Source organism: Aythya ferina, assembly GCF_964211825.1.
Source record: "Aythya ferina genome assembly, chromosome: 2".
In the NCBI taxonomy this organism is placed as follows: domain Eukaryota; kingdom Metazoa; phylum Chordata; class Aves; order Anseriformes; family Anatidae; genus Aythya; species Aythya ferina.
The window spans coordinates 120,788,382-120,808,636 of NC_140297.1; the positions used below are offsets into that span (position 1 = coordinate 120,788,382).

The window sequence follows — 20,255 nt, forward strand, 5'->3', positions numbered from 1 at the left end:
GTATGAGCAATTCAGATGTGATGGTTGCTCTCCAGCGTGGGTACCGGATGCCACGTATGGAAACCTGTCCAGCTGAGCTTTACGACATCATGAAAACGTGCTGGAAAGACAAGGCAGAAGAGAGACCGACGTTTGATTATCTACAGAGCGTGCTCGATGACTTCTACACAGCAACAGAAGGGCAGTACCAACAGCAGCCGTAGAACAAAGAACACTTTTCCTGCTGACATGGAGCATTGTCACAGACTTACCTGGACAGACTGCTGTAACCAATTACTCTGTGAGCTTGGATGTCTTAACCAAGTGTGGAAGCTGAGATGCTGACGGAAAGACAAATTCTGCAGCGAAATAATCACGCTTTTCTTTGGTTAAAAGAATTCCTCTAGAGGTTGAAGTTCTCTTAAGTGCTCTGTGTTTTGCAGCTGCAGAAACATACCAAACCGAGTCAGCTTTTTGGGGTGGGAAGGGAGGCAAAAGGAAAGCAACCATGCACCTGTACAGTCTGACAAATCCTTCTCAGGATCAGTCATGGAATATATTACAAGGAGGCCTTTATAAAAGGGATGCATGAACAGCTGTCTTCGAAAGAAAAAGGCACGAAGGAGACCTTACAGATTTAAGACATGGTGTTGCTCTTAAATCACCTTTTTTGAAATGCAGCAGTGTGAAAATTATTTTTGTATCCTTGTTATTTCGCAGTCGCAGTGGGAGTACTGGCACCTCTTGTAAGACTTTCTAAATGTTGTCATGATTTCCTTTAAGGAAGGGTTATGTATGTAATTCTTTACATTGAAGATGATTCTGTTTTACTGCTCTGTCACTCGTATTAAGTTTAAAATAATTTTCAAAGCAACGCAACAGCCCTCTCAGATGCAGAAGCGCGTACATGACAGCAGAAGCAGCAGCATATCCAGCTCTGTGTCCCACCTTCGGTTTCCCACAAGGCCAAAGTCATCATCAAGGGGAAAGCACAGGAATTTGAAGGAAGTTCATACTTTTATTGCAGTCACTGAGAATCTTACCCGTGAAAATATTTTAATCGTAATTTCTAATGGTCTGTGATTATTCGAGTATTCCTTGTATTTTTGCTGCTTTAATCGACTAACCTAAAAGCTGTTTTAAAGCTAAAACTAGCTCTAGCACAGTCGAAACCAATTTGTGGAAATATGCAGTAGGATATTCAGTTATATGGCAGTAACACTATAACGTCGTTGCTCAGTATCTAAATCTGTAATTCATAAAAACGAAACGCAGTTTGCTAAGCTCTATATCAAATCGTTCTACCCGAATGAGTTACCAAAACAGCTGAGCTAGTGCAATTACAATGCAACTACAGTATAAGTGGGCTTTTTTCCTTGGTGACACTGTTCCTACCACTGAAACCCAGCACATCTTTGCCACCTCTCACCCCAACTATTTAGGCAAGTGGTACTTTGCTTTGGTGTGCCTGCAGCTAACGTTCAGCAGCATAAACAATCATTGCTTTTGTTTTCCATTGGCCTCCTTCAGCCAAACTATGCTGGTTAAGCAGACTATCAGATAAATATGTAAATATTGTTTCTATTGTATGGTGATTTTTAATTTTAATAAACGCTTAGTCTGAAATGAGTCGTACAGCAGTAATTTGGGGAAAAATGCCTCATACTCTGTCCATAACAGTAGCTGCACATAGAAGGTAAAAGCCTCTGCTTATTACCACTCAGAAGGGTAACTTAGAATGGTAAATATTGATGGACTCTGCATGCCTTATATCTATTCAGTCTTGGGAAGCTGAAGCAGGTTGAACCACCCATTTCTGCAGCCCTTTTTGGGTTTCCTTTGAGCAGGCAGGAAGAAAAGGTTTAGTTCTAAAATGCCCTTTAAAACAGCTTCTCAGAATTCTTTAACTTATCAGTCCATTGCAACCCTTTGAAAAAGATTACAGCTAAAGCTTGGTGTTTCACTACAGGTTGTGTTTTAGCTTAAGGAAAAAAGCTTAAGAGATACTAGAACTTTGTTTTTCAAACCATTTCCTGAAGCCAATAACCTGAAGCCAACAGAAGTGATCCAGGAAGCAGGAAGGTGCATGGAAATGCCATTTGCTTGGAGAATAAGAGATTACAGATAGCGTTCTGCAAACGTGCTAGTATACAATCTCAGACAAACGACAGAGCATCAAAGCACAGCATGAAATCATTTGAAGTGATATTACAATAAGTTTCTAGTGTTAGCCTATTGTTTGACCATTGCTGGTCCAGAGCAATTTGTACTCAGCAGCCTTCTTGCTCAAGAGATCAGCACTCAGTGTTTTGTAGCACTACACCAAAATATTTTTTAATAGTTGGAATAGTTTGTGTGGGAATAGAATAATATTTTAGAAATTCTACCCTGGCGGTAACCCATATTTAAGGGAAACAGTTCAAAAACACGAGACCTGCACTGGCTCAAGTCCTACCACTTCAGACAGGTTAAATACCAGAGTGATTACTTATCACTGCATTCAAGCAAACCAACTCAAGCAACTGGTTGGTAAGAGCACTCACATGCAAAGGGCTGTTGCAGAATCACACAGGAAGGCTGCACCACCTAGCGACTCCAAATGAGGGGAAGACTCTCACTCCAAACTGGGTTCTCTTCTACCAATAAGCATCAGGAGCTGATGAATTTGATTTATTTACAGGCTCTGCTTTGTCCTAAAAGGATTCTCCAACTCTTAAAGACATAGTATTTTCACAGTAGTTAATGAAAACCTCACACTCACTGACTGAAATTGCCATGAGGAAGCTACTTCAAGTTTTATCACGCCCCAGTCTTGCTCTTACATTGAGTTTGTAGTTACAGGTAGGTAACAAGTAGAGCTGTGATTCTTTCAGCTCATCATCACCACTTGTCAATCGCTATGACAGCTCTGCCTCAAAGTTCATGATTTTACCTTTTCTTTGGTTTCATTGATTTTCTCACCTTTATAAAATGAACAGTCAGAGCTTAATCTAATAATTGAAAGTTTTATTATAAATAGATTTTTCAGAGTTTAATACATGTCCTTAGTGGAAAGTCAAACAATATTAAAACAAGTTCCTTTACAAAGTCAAGTTAGCCACAAAATAGCAAGAAGCCAGATAAGACCTCATTTTATCTCTTATGAGGTCAAAAGTTAAACAAATCTGGTCAGTTTAGTCCCAGGAGGGTAGTTCTCAGGTCAAAGGCACAGTATTTTCTGAAGAATCAAGCTAATTTATAAAAATACAAGCCATCTGATTTGTAGGAATCAGCAACAAAACCAAAATATTTAATTTTAAAAGGTAATAATCAGAGGAGGAACATCCCACTTTGCATGAATCACATAAGTACAGAAGGCCTCAATAGCAGTTACTCAAGAATTAAAGTTGTATGTACATCTCAAATCCCATCCCCATATCAACAGTAAAAGCAGAAGTTTAGGTCTACAGTTACATAGCTCTAAATTTGACCCAACATGATTTAAAAAGGCTTGCATTAAACGTTTGTCAGTTAATGTGACAGGAAGGATGGCATCTCAGGGTAGAAAAAAGCAGCTAACAACAGTTTGGGTTAACAACTGGTTAAAGACTGATGAAGCAGCCCAGTAATCACATGTTTCATTAATCGAGTATTATTCTTTTGTTTTATGAGCAAAGAGTACGTGTTTTCTTGAAGGGGTTGAAACGTCTTCACCCTTGCCCCAGCCTTTACCAAGAGGTGTACTAGCAGTGCCTGCTACCGTGGATTTCAGGTTAGCCAACAAACCTCTCCGGGGTTTTTGTTGTTTTGGTTCCTCAGCAGAGTAATGCTTTTTGCGTTCGAGTTCTTTTTGCAGGGAAGACACTGTTTCTTCAAGCTCAAGAACACGTTTAGCCCAGTTCTGAAGATTGTTCATTTCTTGATCCTATGAGCATACAGCTGTGTTAGGTGCATGAACACTCCAAAGTCTTTCATATAACTTAATTCTCTATTTTTTTCTATATTTCTATTTTACTATTTTCAAACACCCATGTGATTACTATGCTAAGTGGCTATTCCATAGTCATTTCTTCTGAATTACTTTTATGTAATTAAGAGAACAGCAAACTATTGGACCATCAGATCTAGAGACTAAGACTGACAGATGAAGCTGACAGTAAAATGCTTAGCCACACCATGCAAAGAATTTCAGTTGTTCAAGGAACCAAAAATAAAGAAGGCTTTCCAGTCTTAAACCACAAAATAATTACTAAAGCAAAACCAGTCAGATCAAAACTCAGTTATAAGTCTGCTAACCAGGACTGAATAAATCCATTGAGTGGGCAGAGCACAGTCTTCAAGATGCTCTCTAGTCCTCGTGGCTAAAAAGACACACCTTTCTAAGCCTCAGAACCAATCAGGAAAAATGAAATTCAATATGAACTATTTTCAGTCTCAGACTTGGGACTATGCAGAAAGCAATTTAATGTTCAAATAAACACTCAGTCGGATACCTGTCTTATTTCATTTGGAAGTTACATATGAGGCATTGGCGCAAAATGTCAGGAAGTCAAGTTTTTTGTTTTTTATTTAGGAGTCTAGTTGGTGCCTGAGGTGAGGTGCTGTCAGCTTTATGAAGCTTTTGAAATATTAAGCAGTTTACCTGCCCACAGCTCTTATCCAGCTTGGGCACCTCTGCAGGAGTGCCAGTACAGCTTTCAAGCCAAAAATTTTTAGGTTTTGTTGTGCTAACATTAGAGTACTAGCTTGCTTGCCCTCCCTCAGGAGAACATTTCATAACTAGACAGAAGATTCCACAAGTGTTCCAAGCAGTAGTTTCTGTGCTTGACAACAAACTGGGACATCTTTAGATTAGTAAGAAGTGTCAGCACTGTTTCCCTATCAGCTGAGCCTCTTACTTAAATTGAAAAAGGAGTCTTAGGAGTCTTGTGTTACAAGATACAAAGCCAAAAAGTGAAACTTGAGGGTCATAAGTTCAGGAATTTCAGAATGGAACAATGGAAAACAAAGAAATAAGCAAAAACATTATGCTAACATCAAAAGCAGTTAGTGAGACTGAATAGTGTTTTTACATGTACAAAGATGCAGAAACATTGAATGTAACTGCAGAAACAAGCCACAGTAAAGTTGTTTTTAAATGGTTGTCAAACCTTGAGCATGATGGTATGCTTCAGTCTGCTGTTCTCTTCTGCCATTTTTCTGTAGCCTTCATTAGCTTCTAGCAGAGTTTCATTTAATTTCTGTATTTTCAGCTTCAGAGACTTTATAAGCTGAAAATAAAACCCATACACACTGCAGTTCAACACCACATTTTATAAGCATTTGGTTTCTAACTAGAACTCATACAGACACCGTAAGCATTTCTGATTAATACTGAGCAGTGCAAACTGTGAGATCAAAGCAGCAAAGATGAAGACTGCTACTTCCAACCTGTCATGTCCCAACCCATCATTTCTAGTAAAAATATAGCTGGAGTATTCAAGGGCCATTGTGATAAAATTGCACATTGATTGCACGGACCTGGCAATCAAAGAACAGCAGCACAGAATTCTGGAACTGTCTGCTCCTTTTCCATAAGGGTAGTTATTTCATAAGGGTAGTTGTTATAATGCTCTCATCTCATTAATATTATTTGTGCTCTGACCTGGAGTATAGTTACAGCAGAAGGCTTCACCTTTCTGCTAGGAAGATGGATTCTTATATTGGTAGATGAAGTCTTGAGAGGGAAGAAAGAGTCAGAACCAGCAATATTATATCAATGATTTAATTCTACGTGGTTGTAGGGGAAACATCTACATTGCTAAATCAGAAAACCTTTGCCCTGTGTTTAACAGCTGAGTGGGAGGGAAAACAAGTAGTCACTAACACATGCACAGATACTGTGAAGCAAAGCAGTGGAAGGGCATTGATGAAAGCAGCTGCATTAAACTATGCTCACTTCAGTTATTGCCAGGCAGCAATCCCATGACTGACATTTTCCAGCCTCGCAAAAGAATCAATATTGAATCCTCAAATCAAGCATAGAAGACGAACTTGCTTTCTAGCATCACAATTTGAAATTGACATAGGAAATGGAAAAATGTTGCAGAGCTTTTGAGGACAGGAGTGGAAAACAAATGCCAGGGCCATAAAACGAGACATTAAACTTGGTAAGGAAAAAGTTATTTTTGGATTATACTTTTTCAATAGAAAGGGATTTAAGTTCACTTTCCATTTACATGCCTTATTAGAACCAGCTGGAACTGTTTCTCCAACCCCTACTCCTATTTGCTATTAGTGAAAGGAGCAAGGCTCATCTCTTCCCTCCTCCCCCATCTTCTTTAAACACAGGCCTTACAATAAGTTTGTTTGAGGTGTGGACTAAAAATGCCTACCTAAAAATGATTAGTATTTTGTTTTCCATAACACAGCCTGAAGCTCATATTTCCACCTTTACAGGCTACTCAGAGCCGAGGAATCTTGTTTAAAGAACTGAGACCTCAACTCTTATTCAGGTAGATGGTGGAATTCAGTACTCACAGCAAGGATGGGTTTAAGGCACTATTTTGGCTCTAGATCTAAACATCTACCAGATTCTTTTAAACTGTGTATGAGCAGGCACCTTTTCCAGAAGGAAAGCACCAAGGCCACATGTTTGCCACATGATTTATCAGAGTAGTAGGTACATCTACAGGCCACAGTAATGCCAGAAAACAGCCAGCCTTTGACAAGAGGCATCCACAACTGGGTAAGAACTCTTTTGTAAATTTGAAACTCATTTGCAGGATTCAAAGATCTTAAAGCATTGAAGCCATGCCAGAATTTAGGACTGTTATTCCCAGATTTGTTAAATATTAAGCAAGAGCTACCTCATCTTTCTCTGTGCATTGTTTCTGCAGTCCTTCATTGGCTCTCTTCATCATCTTGTTTGCAAGATCTATAGACAAAAATAAGTTTGATTTTATACACAAAACCAAAAATAGCTGGAACAAATATCCAGATTAGGTTCCTACCGAGTTCCGTGCCATTTTCAGTGGTCAGTATATCTGAATTTGGACTTCCCAAAGCCAACAATCTCTGTGACTGTTCATCAAGTTGTCTTTCCAATTGCAATATTTTACTCTCTCTATCCTGAAAAAAGAAAGGGACATGGTAGAATTTGTCTAAACTTCCACTTAACCTTACCTAATTTTCTACCAAGACCATCTTGGGCTTTGTATCTTCCTTTATACTGGCCATGCAGCTGCATAAAAGGCAGATATAACTACAGAGAACACTATACACCATTTTGGGGGGAGAAGTTTTTAATAGCTATGGCTTAAGCAGACATATAAACAGAGTCTAAGTAGACAAAAAAAGTGTTCTGGTAACCGAGTCATCATGTCCACCCTCAATTCCAGTCTGAACTGTAGGTAAGAGTCAGTTATTTTGCTTGCCCATTTTTTAATTATCTGCCAGCCTGAATTAAGCACGTAAGGGTAAACTACATCTTGTCTTTTAGCAGCAGCCCGACTTATCTCCATTTATTTTACAAAAGCCAAACATCAACAAAAACACAAACAGAAACAGCAATGAAAAGAAACAAACATGTTTAATCCACTACTGTTTTAGAACAAAAGAAATCAGAAGTCACACAGGACTGATCTAGAAAATTGTATACAATTGTTTCTAAGGAGACCTCCACAGAGTTTGACCTGGTAATGTTTTGGTAGGAAAATTAGGTATGCAACCATCTGAGGAGAATAGCCATTACGTGCAAAAATAACACTTGCATACCAGGTAAGTATGAAAGATTTGGAAAAAGAGAGGCCACTGCACAATACAGTATTGGTTATCAGCACCTGAACAGAGAGCTGTAAGCACAGCAATGTTTAAACATCACAATGTACAACAGAAAACACTTCCCTCACCACTTCCTTCACACCTTGAAAGAAGCCTGCTCATCAGTGGAGTGAGATGGCTGATCAGTTCCTGGATGGGCGAGTACAGTGAGAGAACATCTTCAGTGTATGCCTCTCCAGATGTGCTACTGCGCACTTCTTTTACAAAGAAGTATCACTCAGGTAGCATACTTGTGCAGTTCTGAGAAGCTGCACACTCTTTACACTGCGCAAAGGAATAGTAACTTCCTGACACCAACTACTGAGCAGCCCTAGTTGGGAGCACATTCAGAGTAAGCTCTCTCCTGTGTAAAGTTTTATTTCTCATCGCTGCTTCATTTTCCATAATCCTCCCTTACAGACCTTCAGAGCAGAAAATCCATTATCTTTGAAATAGCAATCCTGTACTAAATTGCCCATTTGCCCTTTCAGACCAACTTTTTACTCTACACTCTGCAATTCCAAGGATATTCTCACAGCCAGACTGCTGCATACACTACCCCTCTAGGTGTTACAGTCAGTGCATTACAGAGAAAGATTTAGGCAAACTGGGCTCTCATAGACTAGGAACTTTAGGTATACACTATCAGTAATTTTAGACTAAACATCTCTATCCCTGTGGATCGTTTTAGGCATCAGAATAGCTAGGCTGAACTGCTACAGTTATTTTGGATGTTCAGTGTTGCATTTAGAACTCCTGAATGAGTCTGAAAAAGCACTATTTACAGTTACGAGGCTAGCTCATCGGCACACAGTTATTAGCAGCCATCAGGTCATACCTCAACTTTCTCTTGTTCAGCTATAAACTCTTCTATGGGAACGTAATGGTCTTCAATTTGTTCCATTGCACACATGTACGCGTGTTTCTTGATGGCCTCTTTATACATTTCAAATTTGCTCTCCAGTGTTTCTTCGTAACTGTCTTTCAGATCTTCCAAGCGGTTGCTGAGAAGGATATGTTTGTTTATTTAGCATATTCGAATTATACAGCTATTACAGTTTGGTTAAACATGTTCAACTTGCAACACTAAAGTTATTTATTTAATAATAAATAGTAAACATAGAAGACAGAAGCACTCTCCTCCCTTGTCTCCTTTTTATTCTCAATAATCTTACAGACCTGCATCAAGGCATAACTTCTAGTTAATACCAAACAGAATGCTATAGAAGAGTATGTATTCAACCCTTGATCTCAGCCTTACTGTGGTTATTCTGATCTTTTTCTCTCTTCCATGAGAACTATTAAACACAGCTACAGACCTCAGCACAAACTACATCACTCTTGTTTAGAAGCTGAAGATCATAATAGTAGTGGCTAATAGTAAAAATATCTGTGCAGTACTTCGATGGTCTACCACATTATACTACGTAAGCACTTCACAGCTCAAGTGCCTGAATCTCCGGTGACACTGAACTTGGTATTTTACAGCTGCAGAAGTGGTAAGCCAGTGTCAAGCTTACTTCAGTGGGACATAGGCACTCAAACAAGTGAAAATCGATGCGTGGGAGGAATTAAAATACTCTATCACCATGACACACCTGTGTCAACTAACTCACCAAGCCTAGTTGCAAACCCTTTCTCATCACAGACACCGCTCAGCAGGCACCCAGGAACTACAACCAGTTAGAATCCCAAATGCTCAAGTTTTTGTTTTTTTTTTTTAAACAACGTTAAAAAAAAGCTTAACCTGAAATCTAATTTTGAGTGCAAGCACAGTCCTTGCTTCAGTTTCAGCTGAGGTATTGAAAACCTCCTGATATCTTAAATTCTGTTGGTATACCAGTGATCAGTGCTTGTAGCTACATCACTCTCAGATGACTGCTGTTAGTATGACTATTAAAAAGCCAGACATCTGCATAATATTTTCAAGTATGGGGTTTAGACCATGTCTTGAAAGATTTGTGAAGCAGAAGTTTACTAAAAAAAAAAAAAAATCCACCAACATGTAATGGTAGGTGTGATTACACTCAGACCTGATATTTGAAGCCTATTTCTGGGGGTGTGGGAAGGTGGTTTTTTTTTTTTATGTTTAATGAAAAAGCAAAAAAAAAATTGCTTTGTTTTATTATTTCAAGTTATAGAAAATACGTGTTAGCCTTGTCACAATTTAAAATCTGGCCCAGCAGAGACTGAACATCAGCCCAACAGGTAAGTATCTCTAATAGCTTTCAAAATTGTTTGGGTGCCTTTGGGCAAACACATGAAGGCAGTACAGGTGGTAAAGCATAGTGTTCATCTGGCAACTTAACTCTGGGCTAGTGTTTGTTAGCAACTCAAACAGCAGGAAACCATTTTCAAGAAGAAATGAGTTAAGAGGAAGTAAATTCAGCTTGAGCAATCTGGACACACTTGAAGAAATCCCCATTAGTAACATTAATGCAGACAGCCACAGTAACTTACAAGACAGTAAGCTAAGTTCAAAAGTCATCAAGAAGGCAGAAGGAGAGTTCAAAGAGATACAATTCAAACCACCTGAAGCACACGCGTGTATATTAACATGTGGTGACCAAGTGCTTGCCTTAGAGCAATCACAAGCCTCAGTCTGGTACCTACAGTCTTCTGTATTTGCCAAATATTAATAACAAGGCAGGACAGCCTGCAGTAATTGCAAGTTACCAAGTTCATCAGAAAGCAGCGTTACTTTCTCCTTGTACATAGGAAGAGGCGGATCTGTAAAAGTTTATTTTAATGTTCCTCTTCTCTTTTCATCTGAATCTTTGAAACTAGTCAGCCTTAACTTCTCTAAACAGTATGAGCATACACGTCGTGCATGTATATAAGTGTATGCCTTTATATATGTGGAATTCAGTTTTGAATAGGATTGTAGTATGACTTGCCTCCAGGCTTCCTCCGTTTCCAGCAGTTGTCGGAACATTTCTTCTGCCATCTCTCTACGTATCTTCACCTCCAGAAGGAGTTTACTTCGCCTTTCTGCAACTAGCTTCTCTTTCAGGCTCTCTGTAGTTTTCAACAGATCCTAAATTTAACATATTTCAGTTCAGAAAAACTAAAAGTCCATATCAATATGCACATCAAATGAAAAGATGCATTAATACAGATGAACATTCACAATGGGCATTTCTGTAAGCCTCTTTTCAAGGGGGCTGCACCAAGGATTAAATATTTTCAAATTTTATTTTCTTCTGTTGCAAAGCCAGTCTCCCTCCATCTTGATGGTTTATGCTATCAAAAATATTTTTGGTTTGGTACATTTTGGCATTTAAATATTAATCAGTAATTTTAATCAGTAATTTAAATATTTGTCAGTAAATATTAATCAGTTAATTACCACTTGATTATACAACTTTGTTTTTTTAAAATGCCACATCTTAACTTGCTCCTGCCATTTCCAAAAGAGCACAGGCAACTAAACAACACTGTGTTTTAAACAGACGTACTGCTTCCTTACCTGTCTCATTGTGACATCAATTAAGTTTTAGCACTTGGCTTCTCTGCAAAGCCACAGAAGACCTCCCACAACATTTGTTTCCTCAGAGCTACCACTTTAGGTCTAGGTTTACTCAACACTGAGCAGTTCTCATTTGATACAGCTGCCAGCACACCTTTTACAGCAAGTTTCTAATATCAGAGCTAATAGCAACGGCTTTCCTAGGTTCAGTTTTGAGTAGATGTTTATCTACCTCGTGACTCAGAATGGTGATGTCCACTTCCTCTTCTGTGGAGGCTTCAGTACAGTCAGGAAGGTCATCTAAAGATGCGTTCACATCAAAACGTACGATAGGTTTGCCATCGCCTCCGACTAACTTTGGTGGGAAGTAACCTAAACTTTTGGGCAGGATTGTCTGGATTACCTGAAAAATCCAGAGTTGAACACAACATCAGTGCTCTCAACATCGCAGAAATCAGAATGCTAAGAAGTAGCATGAACATGTTGTTGCACTTACAAGAATGATTGCAAGTACACTAACAACATTTTACATGGCTTTTAGCAGACAATCATGTATACAAACATAAAACTTCAATCCTGTAGCAAAGTGAAAACGGGAAAGATTATCTACTAGCAAGCTTGGTGTGGTTGTCTAGAAAGGTGTTCTCTTTCCCCCTGAAGTAGAGAGAGTTTAGCATATTTTCCCAGAAAGCTGATGAAAAACTGAAAGCGAATCCCTAATGTGTTTGCTGCTTTCCTGAAATTCTACAGCCAGGATCCAGCAATTCATCCTAGTTAGGGAAATACGATAAGTAATTATCTCATAGGACAGCATATTAAAGAAGCTTGTCTCCTCAGTGCATCCTCATATCTTATGATAAGAGTTGTAGCCAAAGATAATTAGAAAAATCTGAGATGATATTAGACATGCTGTTACAGACTTGAGAGGTATAAGAACTAGTCCATGGACTAGAGATGGACTTTTTTCCATGAAACATAATCATCCACCATCCCACAATCTACAAGAAGCCGCTTCTATGGAAGCTGAGTGAACTTAAGGCCAGACACCAGCTCCAAGTCTGGAATTGAATGGGAGCAGAGCTAGCAGAAAGCATGGAAGTATGCAAATTCAAAGGAAGTTTTGTTGTTGTTGTTGATAAAAGGCCTGCAGAAGGAGCAGAGCACACTACCTTCAAGACCTAACTTACAAAAAATGCATTCCATTATTTTACTTGCATTACTTGCATTATTACTTGCATTTAGCCAAACAGAAGCAACGCAGGCACAAGAGACCTTGACTGGACTGCGAAATGAGAAGCGACTTCTTTTACTACCACCACTAGCCATCTAGAAAGTTTCTGAACAATTGTCAGCTTGTGCAAACAGATACTTAAGTGCACACGTATTAAACAACTCATCAAAAGCTTTAAATTTAATCTTGCACTTCCTCAGATGCACAGCATAACCAGTCATATCTGAAACTGCCCAGACTACTTTCCACAGTGTCTGTGGTGGAGTCCTCAACAAGCCACAGACAGCTGCAGCTATCTTGTCTTGCTACCACAAACAGGTTGCAGGACAGGCCAGACTACTGGAAGCCTTTAAGAGAGAAACTGTATGCATAAGAACTAATATGACACACCTGCAATCCTAATCACACTGAAGTCCATACTATGTGATCATTCCACAAAATGCTAGCAGTGCAGACTGCAGAATAGCAAATGAATTAGATGCACCCTTACCTGTTTGGCTATAGCCGAAAATTTCATTACATGCAGTGTTTCATCATATGTGGAAGCATGCTGATTGATGTTTACAATCATACAAGCTTTGCCTTTTCCACAAAAGAACGGCTGAAACAGACGAGTCAATTTGCTCTCTCTGAATGGAATATAGCTTGGCTTCATCCTCAGAGAAAAAAAGAATAATGAAAATGTGAAAAAAAATGTGAAAAGGCTTGTGCAATACTGTAATTTGGCTTAATTCTGTTTCTCTTTCAGGACAGAGATCAAGTAATATGCTCATATTTGAATGTAAGCCACTTTGTCTCAAAGATCAAGGTCTTTCTTTTCTCATAAGCTCTCCAACAAATTACAGTATTTAAAGCTGAGAAGTAAAGTGCCTGCATCACTGTTCCCTCATGTTAGAAAACCACTTTGGCTGGTACCAGTATCTGAGTACACGACATCTGTACAATTGTCTGATGAGTCCACCTGTATGATTTGTCTTATTCCCTTCCACCTCAAAAAAAAAAATACAGAAAGTGCATTGCTTATATGAAAACACTAAGAAAAAGCTTGGTAGTCTTGCTATTAATCCTCCCCTCTTTTTTTTTTTTTGTTCTCCACAGTTTTAAAGAAAATGTTAAATTCAGGTATTCCAGTGACATATGCAATAAAGAAGGCTCAACAAGATTTTACAGATTGGCATTTTCCTCTTACCACATGAATCCCTCACATAAAGGGATGCTTAGGGTTTCAACCTAACCCTCAGCATGCTGTTTACAACTCTTTACCTACTTTGGATTTTGATTCTGCTTCAGTGCTGCAATGCATTTTCCAAGGATATGAAGAGAATTATTAATATTTCCTGCTTCTTTTAGTCTGTCTCCAAAGGCTTGTGTTTTATTACACCTCTCTGATCCAGCCAAGTCACAGAAAGACAACCTGCATGCAAGAATTATCCAGAACACACAAACATGTTTCTAAACAGTATAAAAATAGAATTTTGGTCTTTTATTTCTTTATACATCTAAGTTATAAATGTAACTCATGTCAGCCTACCTAGATCAGGGAATAAGTTGTACTTATTAATATGTACCTTGTCCAGAAGGCTCTACGCGAGGTATTCAGGGTGACAGCACTGAACTATTTTCCCATTGTATATAAAGATACTTGAATAAAATTGCTGGTCCTGAGAATGTCTATTCAGCATCCTTAAGGAAGGCTGCTTGTAAGCTTCATTTAAAACTTCGTAGGCATTCTTACATTACAAAAAAAAATCACTTTAGGAGCTTAAATTTTGTGGCAATAGCAACGTAAGTTCTTCCAGAGAAGATGAGAGAAATGCAGCAGTTTTGCACTTCGGCCAGCTTCCACAGTTCAAGCAACACAAGGACAGAAGATACTAGTATGCTTCAAAAAACTGCAGTCTGCCTCTTTTGGATGCAGAACAAGTGGTTTTCTGCAAATAAGCTGCCAGAAGCCTTTCCCAGAACACCTCAGAGCTGTTTGCTTGGCTATAGCAATTATGTGCTTCTAAAGTCAGGCCACTGAATTGTCCCTTGTGACACAGCAGGCTACAATCAGAAAGTTAGCCTGGATAATCAAGGAATTTCACTTTTACTTACTATAGAGAGAGCTCCTTTAATACAGGAAGATCTGGAACTTCGATAATTTACATAACCCAACTAGTGCTCACTTCTACATTTATTTTTATAATATCTTCATAAGATAGTAGCCTTTGACACATTTGAAGTGCACATTAGTACTACACATACTAGTAAAGTCACATTGAAGCCTTTCACCCAGTTCAAATATCTTATGATCTCTATCCTTTTCAGTACAAGATTAACAGCTTTTAGAAAAAAAAGCTTAAGCAACATACAAACTGTCATTCATTTAACAGCTGCTACAAGCTTTGACAGCAGAATAGGCCAGACAGGAAGTGGTAAGGAATGCAGTAGCAGTCATTTCCTCAGGTGATCTTAAGAGTTTTTAATCACAGTAACATCTGATACTAAAAGGTGTTGTTGCATGGTGAGGTGTATTTGTTACTATCTCTGCTCAGCAGAGACAGATCAGTAGGAGCTATGAATGAACTAATACATTCCATTGCAAGACTGCCCTCATTCCTCCATGTCAAACTAAATGGATAATTAATCAGGGGAAAAAAATGACATCCATTTAAGCAGCCAAAATATTAGGCCACTTTCTCTAAATCAGAAGTGTAAGGACTTAGTAATTGCTCTCACCAGGTGCACCTACAGTAGCATTCTAGATGAGAACAGTTTCAAAGCAAATCACTTGATCCCCTCCTACTGCAGTCTACACCACAGAGCAGACCCAGAGCATGTCACCCACATTCATTTGAATGAAAATGGACTTAAATTTGTGTTCCAGGTGTACACCAAATGAGCAGCCACAATTATTCAACCCATAAACTGGTACAGCTTGCACCTTGAGTCTTCAGTGTTAGCTGCTGCTCCCTGACTTGAGAGGTTGGCTTCTATCAGCCAAACATCTGAATTTTTTTATTTTCGTGTGGTATTACTGAGTACTGCTTTGTCCCCCCCCCTGCACGTTACATAAGATATTTCCCTAAATATATGTATTACTGACAGTTTTAATAGGTTCCCTCAGCCAAGCCTTCACAGAATAAGAGGGCCAGGAGTAGAAATGTTGCCCTATCATGTGTCCAGTCTGTTTTATGCAGCCAGTGCAATTCTGATTTTCTTCTCAGCAATCAGATGAATCATTTTTTGCATTAACACAGTTCACCAGTTTAGAAAATCTGATAAGGTATAAGCATGCTGAAATATTTACATTCTGGTAATCAACTGAAGCATTCACTTACTCTGAAACTCCAAGAACATGTGGTTGATGTTCATCAGTTAGCTTTAGTAGCCGGATTGAGAATATACTGTGACTGGAATGGAAAAAAGCCCTTTTTAGTAACTAGAATTATGACAATTAAGCAGCCACTGAAGCAAAGTAAAATGTGTATGCTACAGAAAATTCAGTGCAAAAGAACAAGAATTCACTGATTTACAGTAGTTACTTTTGCAACGCATTCATCCAGCAGCAAAAAGCAGAAATAAGTTTTAACTTATTTAGTTAATAAGTTTCGAAACTTTTCATTTCTTTCTATACAGTGGAAGGAAAAAGTATTGCATGAAACCTGGAAGCTGTCTTAAAAAAAAAAAAGCCAGTTCCCTGAAGTCTACTGATCAGAAAATGAGTACTCAGGTAGTCACTTGGTATACAAAATTTAGATGGTATCTTAACTCAGTGAATCTGAAGCATTAACTTCTTAAAAATGAATAGGTCAGGGAATAAGTTAAGATTTGACAATCCTGTAATTCTTTCTAGTACTCAACATACACAATTATTTGTTTGGTTTCAAAGTTAAGAATAATTTTCCAGAATGGTTGAATTTTTAATACTTGAAATGCCATAGTTACTCTGTTTCAGACAGAGAGGTACAAAGGCAAGACAATGGACATATGCTAAATGAAACCAAAAGAAAAATCCAGTAAATCAGGAAGCACGTACGATAGGAGACAAAACGATTGAGTAAAGATTTAAAGTGGTATTTTAGCCCTCAACACCAACCCACAATTAAAGAGTGAAGTTTCTTTAAAAAAAGAAAGACAGCACAGTTCGGAAACAAGCTAAGCCAAAGTCTGTGTATTCCCTTGAGCAAATAAATACTCTATGCTAAGCTCAAAACTCCGCCAGAAAAGCACACAATTCTTTTCTGCACTATAATCTTTAGTGAAATTCATGTGGAAGTATAGCTTGAAATTTGATGGAAGCTGTCGTTAACTAATACAAAATGTATAACTATTGCTTTTAGAGAAAAAGCAGCCTTAGTAACACTATGGTTGCATGTGTTGAATATGCAGCAAGCCCCTCCACATTTAAATTAGTAAGAGGACTTCTAAAAGCCATTGGGAAAGCAGTTTCAGCATAAAGTATGCCACCTTATTTTATTAACTTCTTCCCATTTGATCAAACGAGGCTCTCCCTAGCTTCCCACCCAAAGCTGGCTAAGAGCTAGGGTCTTAAATCTTAAGATCCCAAGCAAACTCAGCTACAGAACAGCAATCTAGCAGCACCAAAAGGCACTGCAAGACTTTCTCCTTCCTACATTCCCTATTGACAGGCTCCAGGTTTCATGCTGGCAGTATAATTCTTGGCAGAATTATCCAGCTTTTCCTTCAAAGTCCTTGTGTAGCCCTCCCCAATCAGTCATTAACACTTGTTAAAATCTATAGCCCTGATAGTACTCAAAAATAGATGAGATTTCATCTTTTTGGTTGTCCAAAGCCATGAATGGCAACCCAAGTCCAGATATTGTTGAAGTCATAGGGCTTCTCTACACTTGTCCAAGCTTTCTTCCAGGAAGAATTTTATAATAAAACCAGAATCAATGAAAGTCTTAAGCTAATGTTGAGTAGTGGTTAATTTCACAGATAGTCTGAAGTTTTCTCCTCCTCCTGCCCTTGAAAGATAAAAAGAGAATATTCTTATAAAGAGAGGAACAAACCTCCTACTTGATTGCTCATTCATTCTAGTACAAGCAAAGCTTCGGTTCTTGTTTCCTATTTTTAGTATCTTGCAGGCTTCTTCAGTGCTCTGAGTGTTAATCCACTTTAGGTCTGTGAAGAGAGAGACCTTTTACACTTCTGATCTCCAAAGACATTCTGTGAAATTGCTGAGGTCATAAGCAGTACTGTTACCTTTAATATAAGAATTGCCTCCTTGATCCTCACAAATCCTTAAGACTCTACGCTTCTGGTTTTTAGATGTAGATAATACACTCAACAGATCATACACGTATTCATTATAAATCTCACAAAAGGAAATCCACACAGATGCTTGTGTTCTTTGCTCTGTATTGGTCCTATGTGTGTCAAGTGGAACAAAGTTCTTCTCTGCTAGCCAAAAAAGAAAACGAGTTTAGTGGTCAAGTGACATTAATAAGTCTTACAAGTTTTACTAGTTTCTCCTGTTGAGGCAATATATAGAACCTTCTAAAATGAGGTTGGTATATATGCATTGTACAATGAGATACAAGTACTGGATAACTGAGTTTACCCAAAAACCTTCATACTTCACAGCACGTACCCAGAACATGCACAAATTCTAAGGCTATTCGCCTTCTACTGCAACCTCTCAGCATATTATCCTTTAGCTTTGCAGAATGGGATCTCCCTCTCCACCCCAAAAAAGGAGCAAAGCTATCACAACACATTTTACATTATTACTCTTTCTCCTGAATTCAGCTATTCAAGTTTGGTAAAGGGATACCTTTATTTAATTTGTAGCGCAGCACAGATATTTAAATCCACAAATAGTTACCCACTTATATTCCTAAATTCCAGGGTTTCTATTCCTTTCCCCCCCCCCCCCAAAGACATTTTCCACTTTACCTAGTGGATCAGAAGGATGATTTTTTGAAGTATAGTTGGAAGGAGTCAGCTCCACATGACACATATTTGTAACAGCACCTGAGACATTTTCCGTCTCCTGGAGGAAACAAGAGACTGTTACATCCAAATGAACAGGTTACTAGACCAGCAGAAGTGAAACACGACAGTCATTCTAGTATTTAAGATTTAAATATCGAACAAGCATAAACTGTTAAGCCACCCTTACTCCAGCTGCGATAGAAAAGTTTCTAACAATACTGAACTCACATCAGCAAGCGTTCTTTCCCTCCTCACAAGAATTATCGCCCTCTGCTGCTCCAAGCAACATGTCTTAGAGGCCACTTGCCGCTATTATAGGAGACATGTTATAGTTTAGGGAGAAACAAGGACATCTGTCAGATTGTGGCTGCCCAGAGCGCCTTTATGAACTAGTGGACAAGTCTGAATAGTATTTTGGGTCAACCAAACTGGAGAAATAAGCCTCTTCCAGGGATAGATGGCTGGGTAGGAGGCAAAGGACAGGCAAAAGCAGCACTTCACAAATAAAAGTCACAGGCTTGTGCCAAGTCTGTGAGCACATGTCAAACTTAAAGACTTCACACCAAAGGGAAGCGATGGATTCCTAAAGGACTCAAAGATCTGATAAACCAACAGCCTATGACTAAATGAAAAGGCCATAAAAATTCCATACAGATAACAGAACATTTTGAGTGGTGTATACCTTTGCTAAGTTTCTTCACATCAACAAAATTATTAAAAAAAAACTGCCAAGATTTGTAAAAGCATAGGCTTCAAATTATCTCTAGAACAACAGGTATAACAGAAATAGCATCTGCTACTATTTAGAGATTCCTGCATCTCCAGGTAGCACTTCCCTCCCTGCCACCCCATATTTTATACACCTGTGTAAGTTCTCATTAGGGCATTTCCCCAAACCCAAATCTAAATGGAAGTCATCCAACAGCAGAAGAAAGGAACAGATTCAAAAAAGCAGTAAAAAAAATAAATTAAAATCACACCATGGTCTAACTATTAGAGTGCAGGGATATGTTTACTAGGGATTGCCTACTGATGCCTATGGTACCCACTTGGTATATCTAAAATCTGAAGTACAAAGCCAGATCTTGCCTTTTTTAAAAGGCAACTAGCATGCAATTTCATCGCCATTAATTCAGAAGCGTTCATTTTACAAAGACTGCACTGTCAGGATGTTTATGTTGCTTGAGTAGCTACAAGTACAACCACAAGCAGGGACTCTATTCATTCCCTTTATAAAGTACAAAGAGAAATTCTACAGCAGGGAGAGACTCACATGTATGGCATGTGTACACACATGAAAAACTGAATGTAAAAACTATTTGTGCACGTGATAACAGCAAAGTTTTTGTAATGAGATTTTAAACCTGAGTGAATTAGCCATGATTCTGTGCTATTCTTCCCTGTAATCTTATGGTTTGAAGAATACTACAACTGACTGAAAACAAGTGGGAACAGGAACTGACTTTGTTTGCCAGTGACAGAGGCTGACATTTAATAGCAAGTATGAGGACAGGTGGGAATAGGAGTGTCAGTAAAGCAGCTTTTAATACTGTAAAAAAAAGCAATAATTAACCCAGTGAAAAGGACAAGTAAAAGGGAAAGAAACAGGGTGCAAAGTACACCAAGCAAGTTTTTGCAGCAGTACTGTATAGCAAACAAATTGCAGAACATTAAATACAAGGGTATTATGGTAATTCAGAACAGTTTAAACAGAACGAAAGGAACAGCAGATTCTTTCTGCATGACTTGTAAACTGAGCCTGGGAAAAGGGCCTACAGAAATCCCTGTAAACCAAAACCAAGCCCACCAAACCATATCTGCTCTCAGATTACAAGCCTGAGCGAGCATCCGAAC

The 20,255-nt window shown here is 38.6% G+C and overlaps 2 protein-coding genes across 8 annotated transcripts in view; one reads left to right on the forward strand and one right to left on the reverse strand.

Annotated features, from left to right (window-relative positions):
- The window catches only part of LYN (LYN proto-oncogene, Src family tyrosine kinase), a 51,616-nt gene extending 50,011 nt beyond the window's left edge, over positions 1-1,605 (forward strand). For all 4 annotated transcript variants that reach the window (XM_084507642.1, XM_084507640.1, XM_084507639.1 and 1 more), the window contains exon 13: positions 1-1,605. In XM_084507642.1, the coding sequence (XP_084363768.1) occupies positions 1-203 (203 nt within the window). In that variant the 3' untranslated portion in view covers positions 204-1,605.
- Positions 708-20,255, reverse strand: part of LOC311430778 (kinesin-like protein KIF20A) — a 27,299-nt gene continuing 7,751 nt past the window's right edge. For 2 of the 4 annotated variants that reach the window (XM_084507635.1, XM_084507636.1), the window contains 13 exons: positions 18,363-18,459; positions 17,670-17,867; positions 17,477-17,588; positions 15,782-15,853; positions 13,726-13,872; positions 12,949-13,114; positions 11,460-11,630; positions 10,656-10,795; positions 8,597-8,762; positions 6,951-7,068; positions 6,807-6,874; positions 5,109-5,228; positions 708-3,883 (listed from right to left, as the gene is read on the reverse strand). In XM_084507635.1, the coding sequence (XP_084363761.1) occupies positions 3,611-3,883; positions 5,109-5,228; positions 6,807-6,874; positions 6,951-7,068; positions 8,597-8,762; positions 10,656-10,795; positions 11,460-11,630; positions 12,949-13,114; positions 13,726-13,872; positions 15,782-15,853; positions 17,477-17,588; positions 17,670-17,867; positions 18,363-18,459 (1,848 nt within the window). In that variant the 3' untranslated portion in view covers positions 708-3,610. The remainder of the gene's footprint in view (positions 3,884-5,108; positions 5,229-6,806; positions 6,875-6,950; positions 7,069-8,596; positions 8,763-10,655; positions 10,796-11,459; positions 11,631-12,948; positions 13,115-13,725; positions 13,873-15,781; positions 15,854-17,476; positions 17,589-17,669; positions 17,868-18,362; positions 18,460-20,255) is intronic. The other 2 variants (XM_084507637.1, XM_084507638.1) reach the window with 2 other exon arrangements.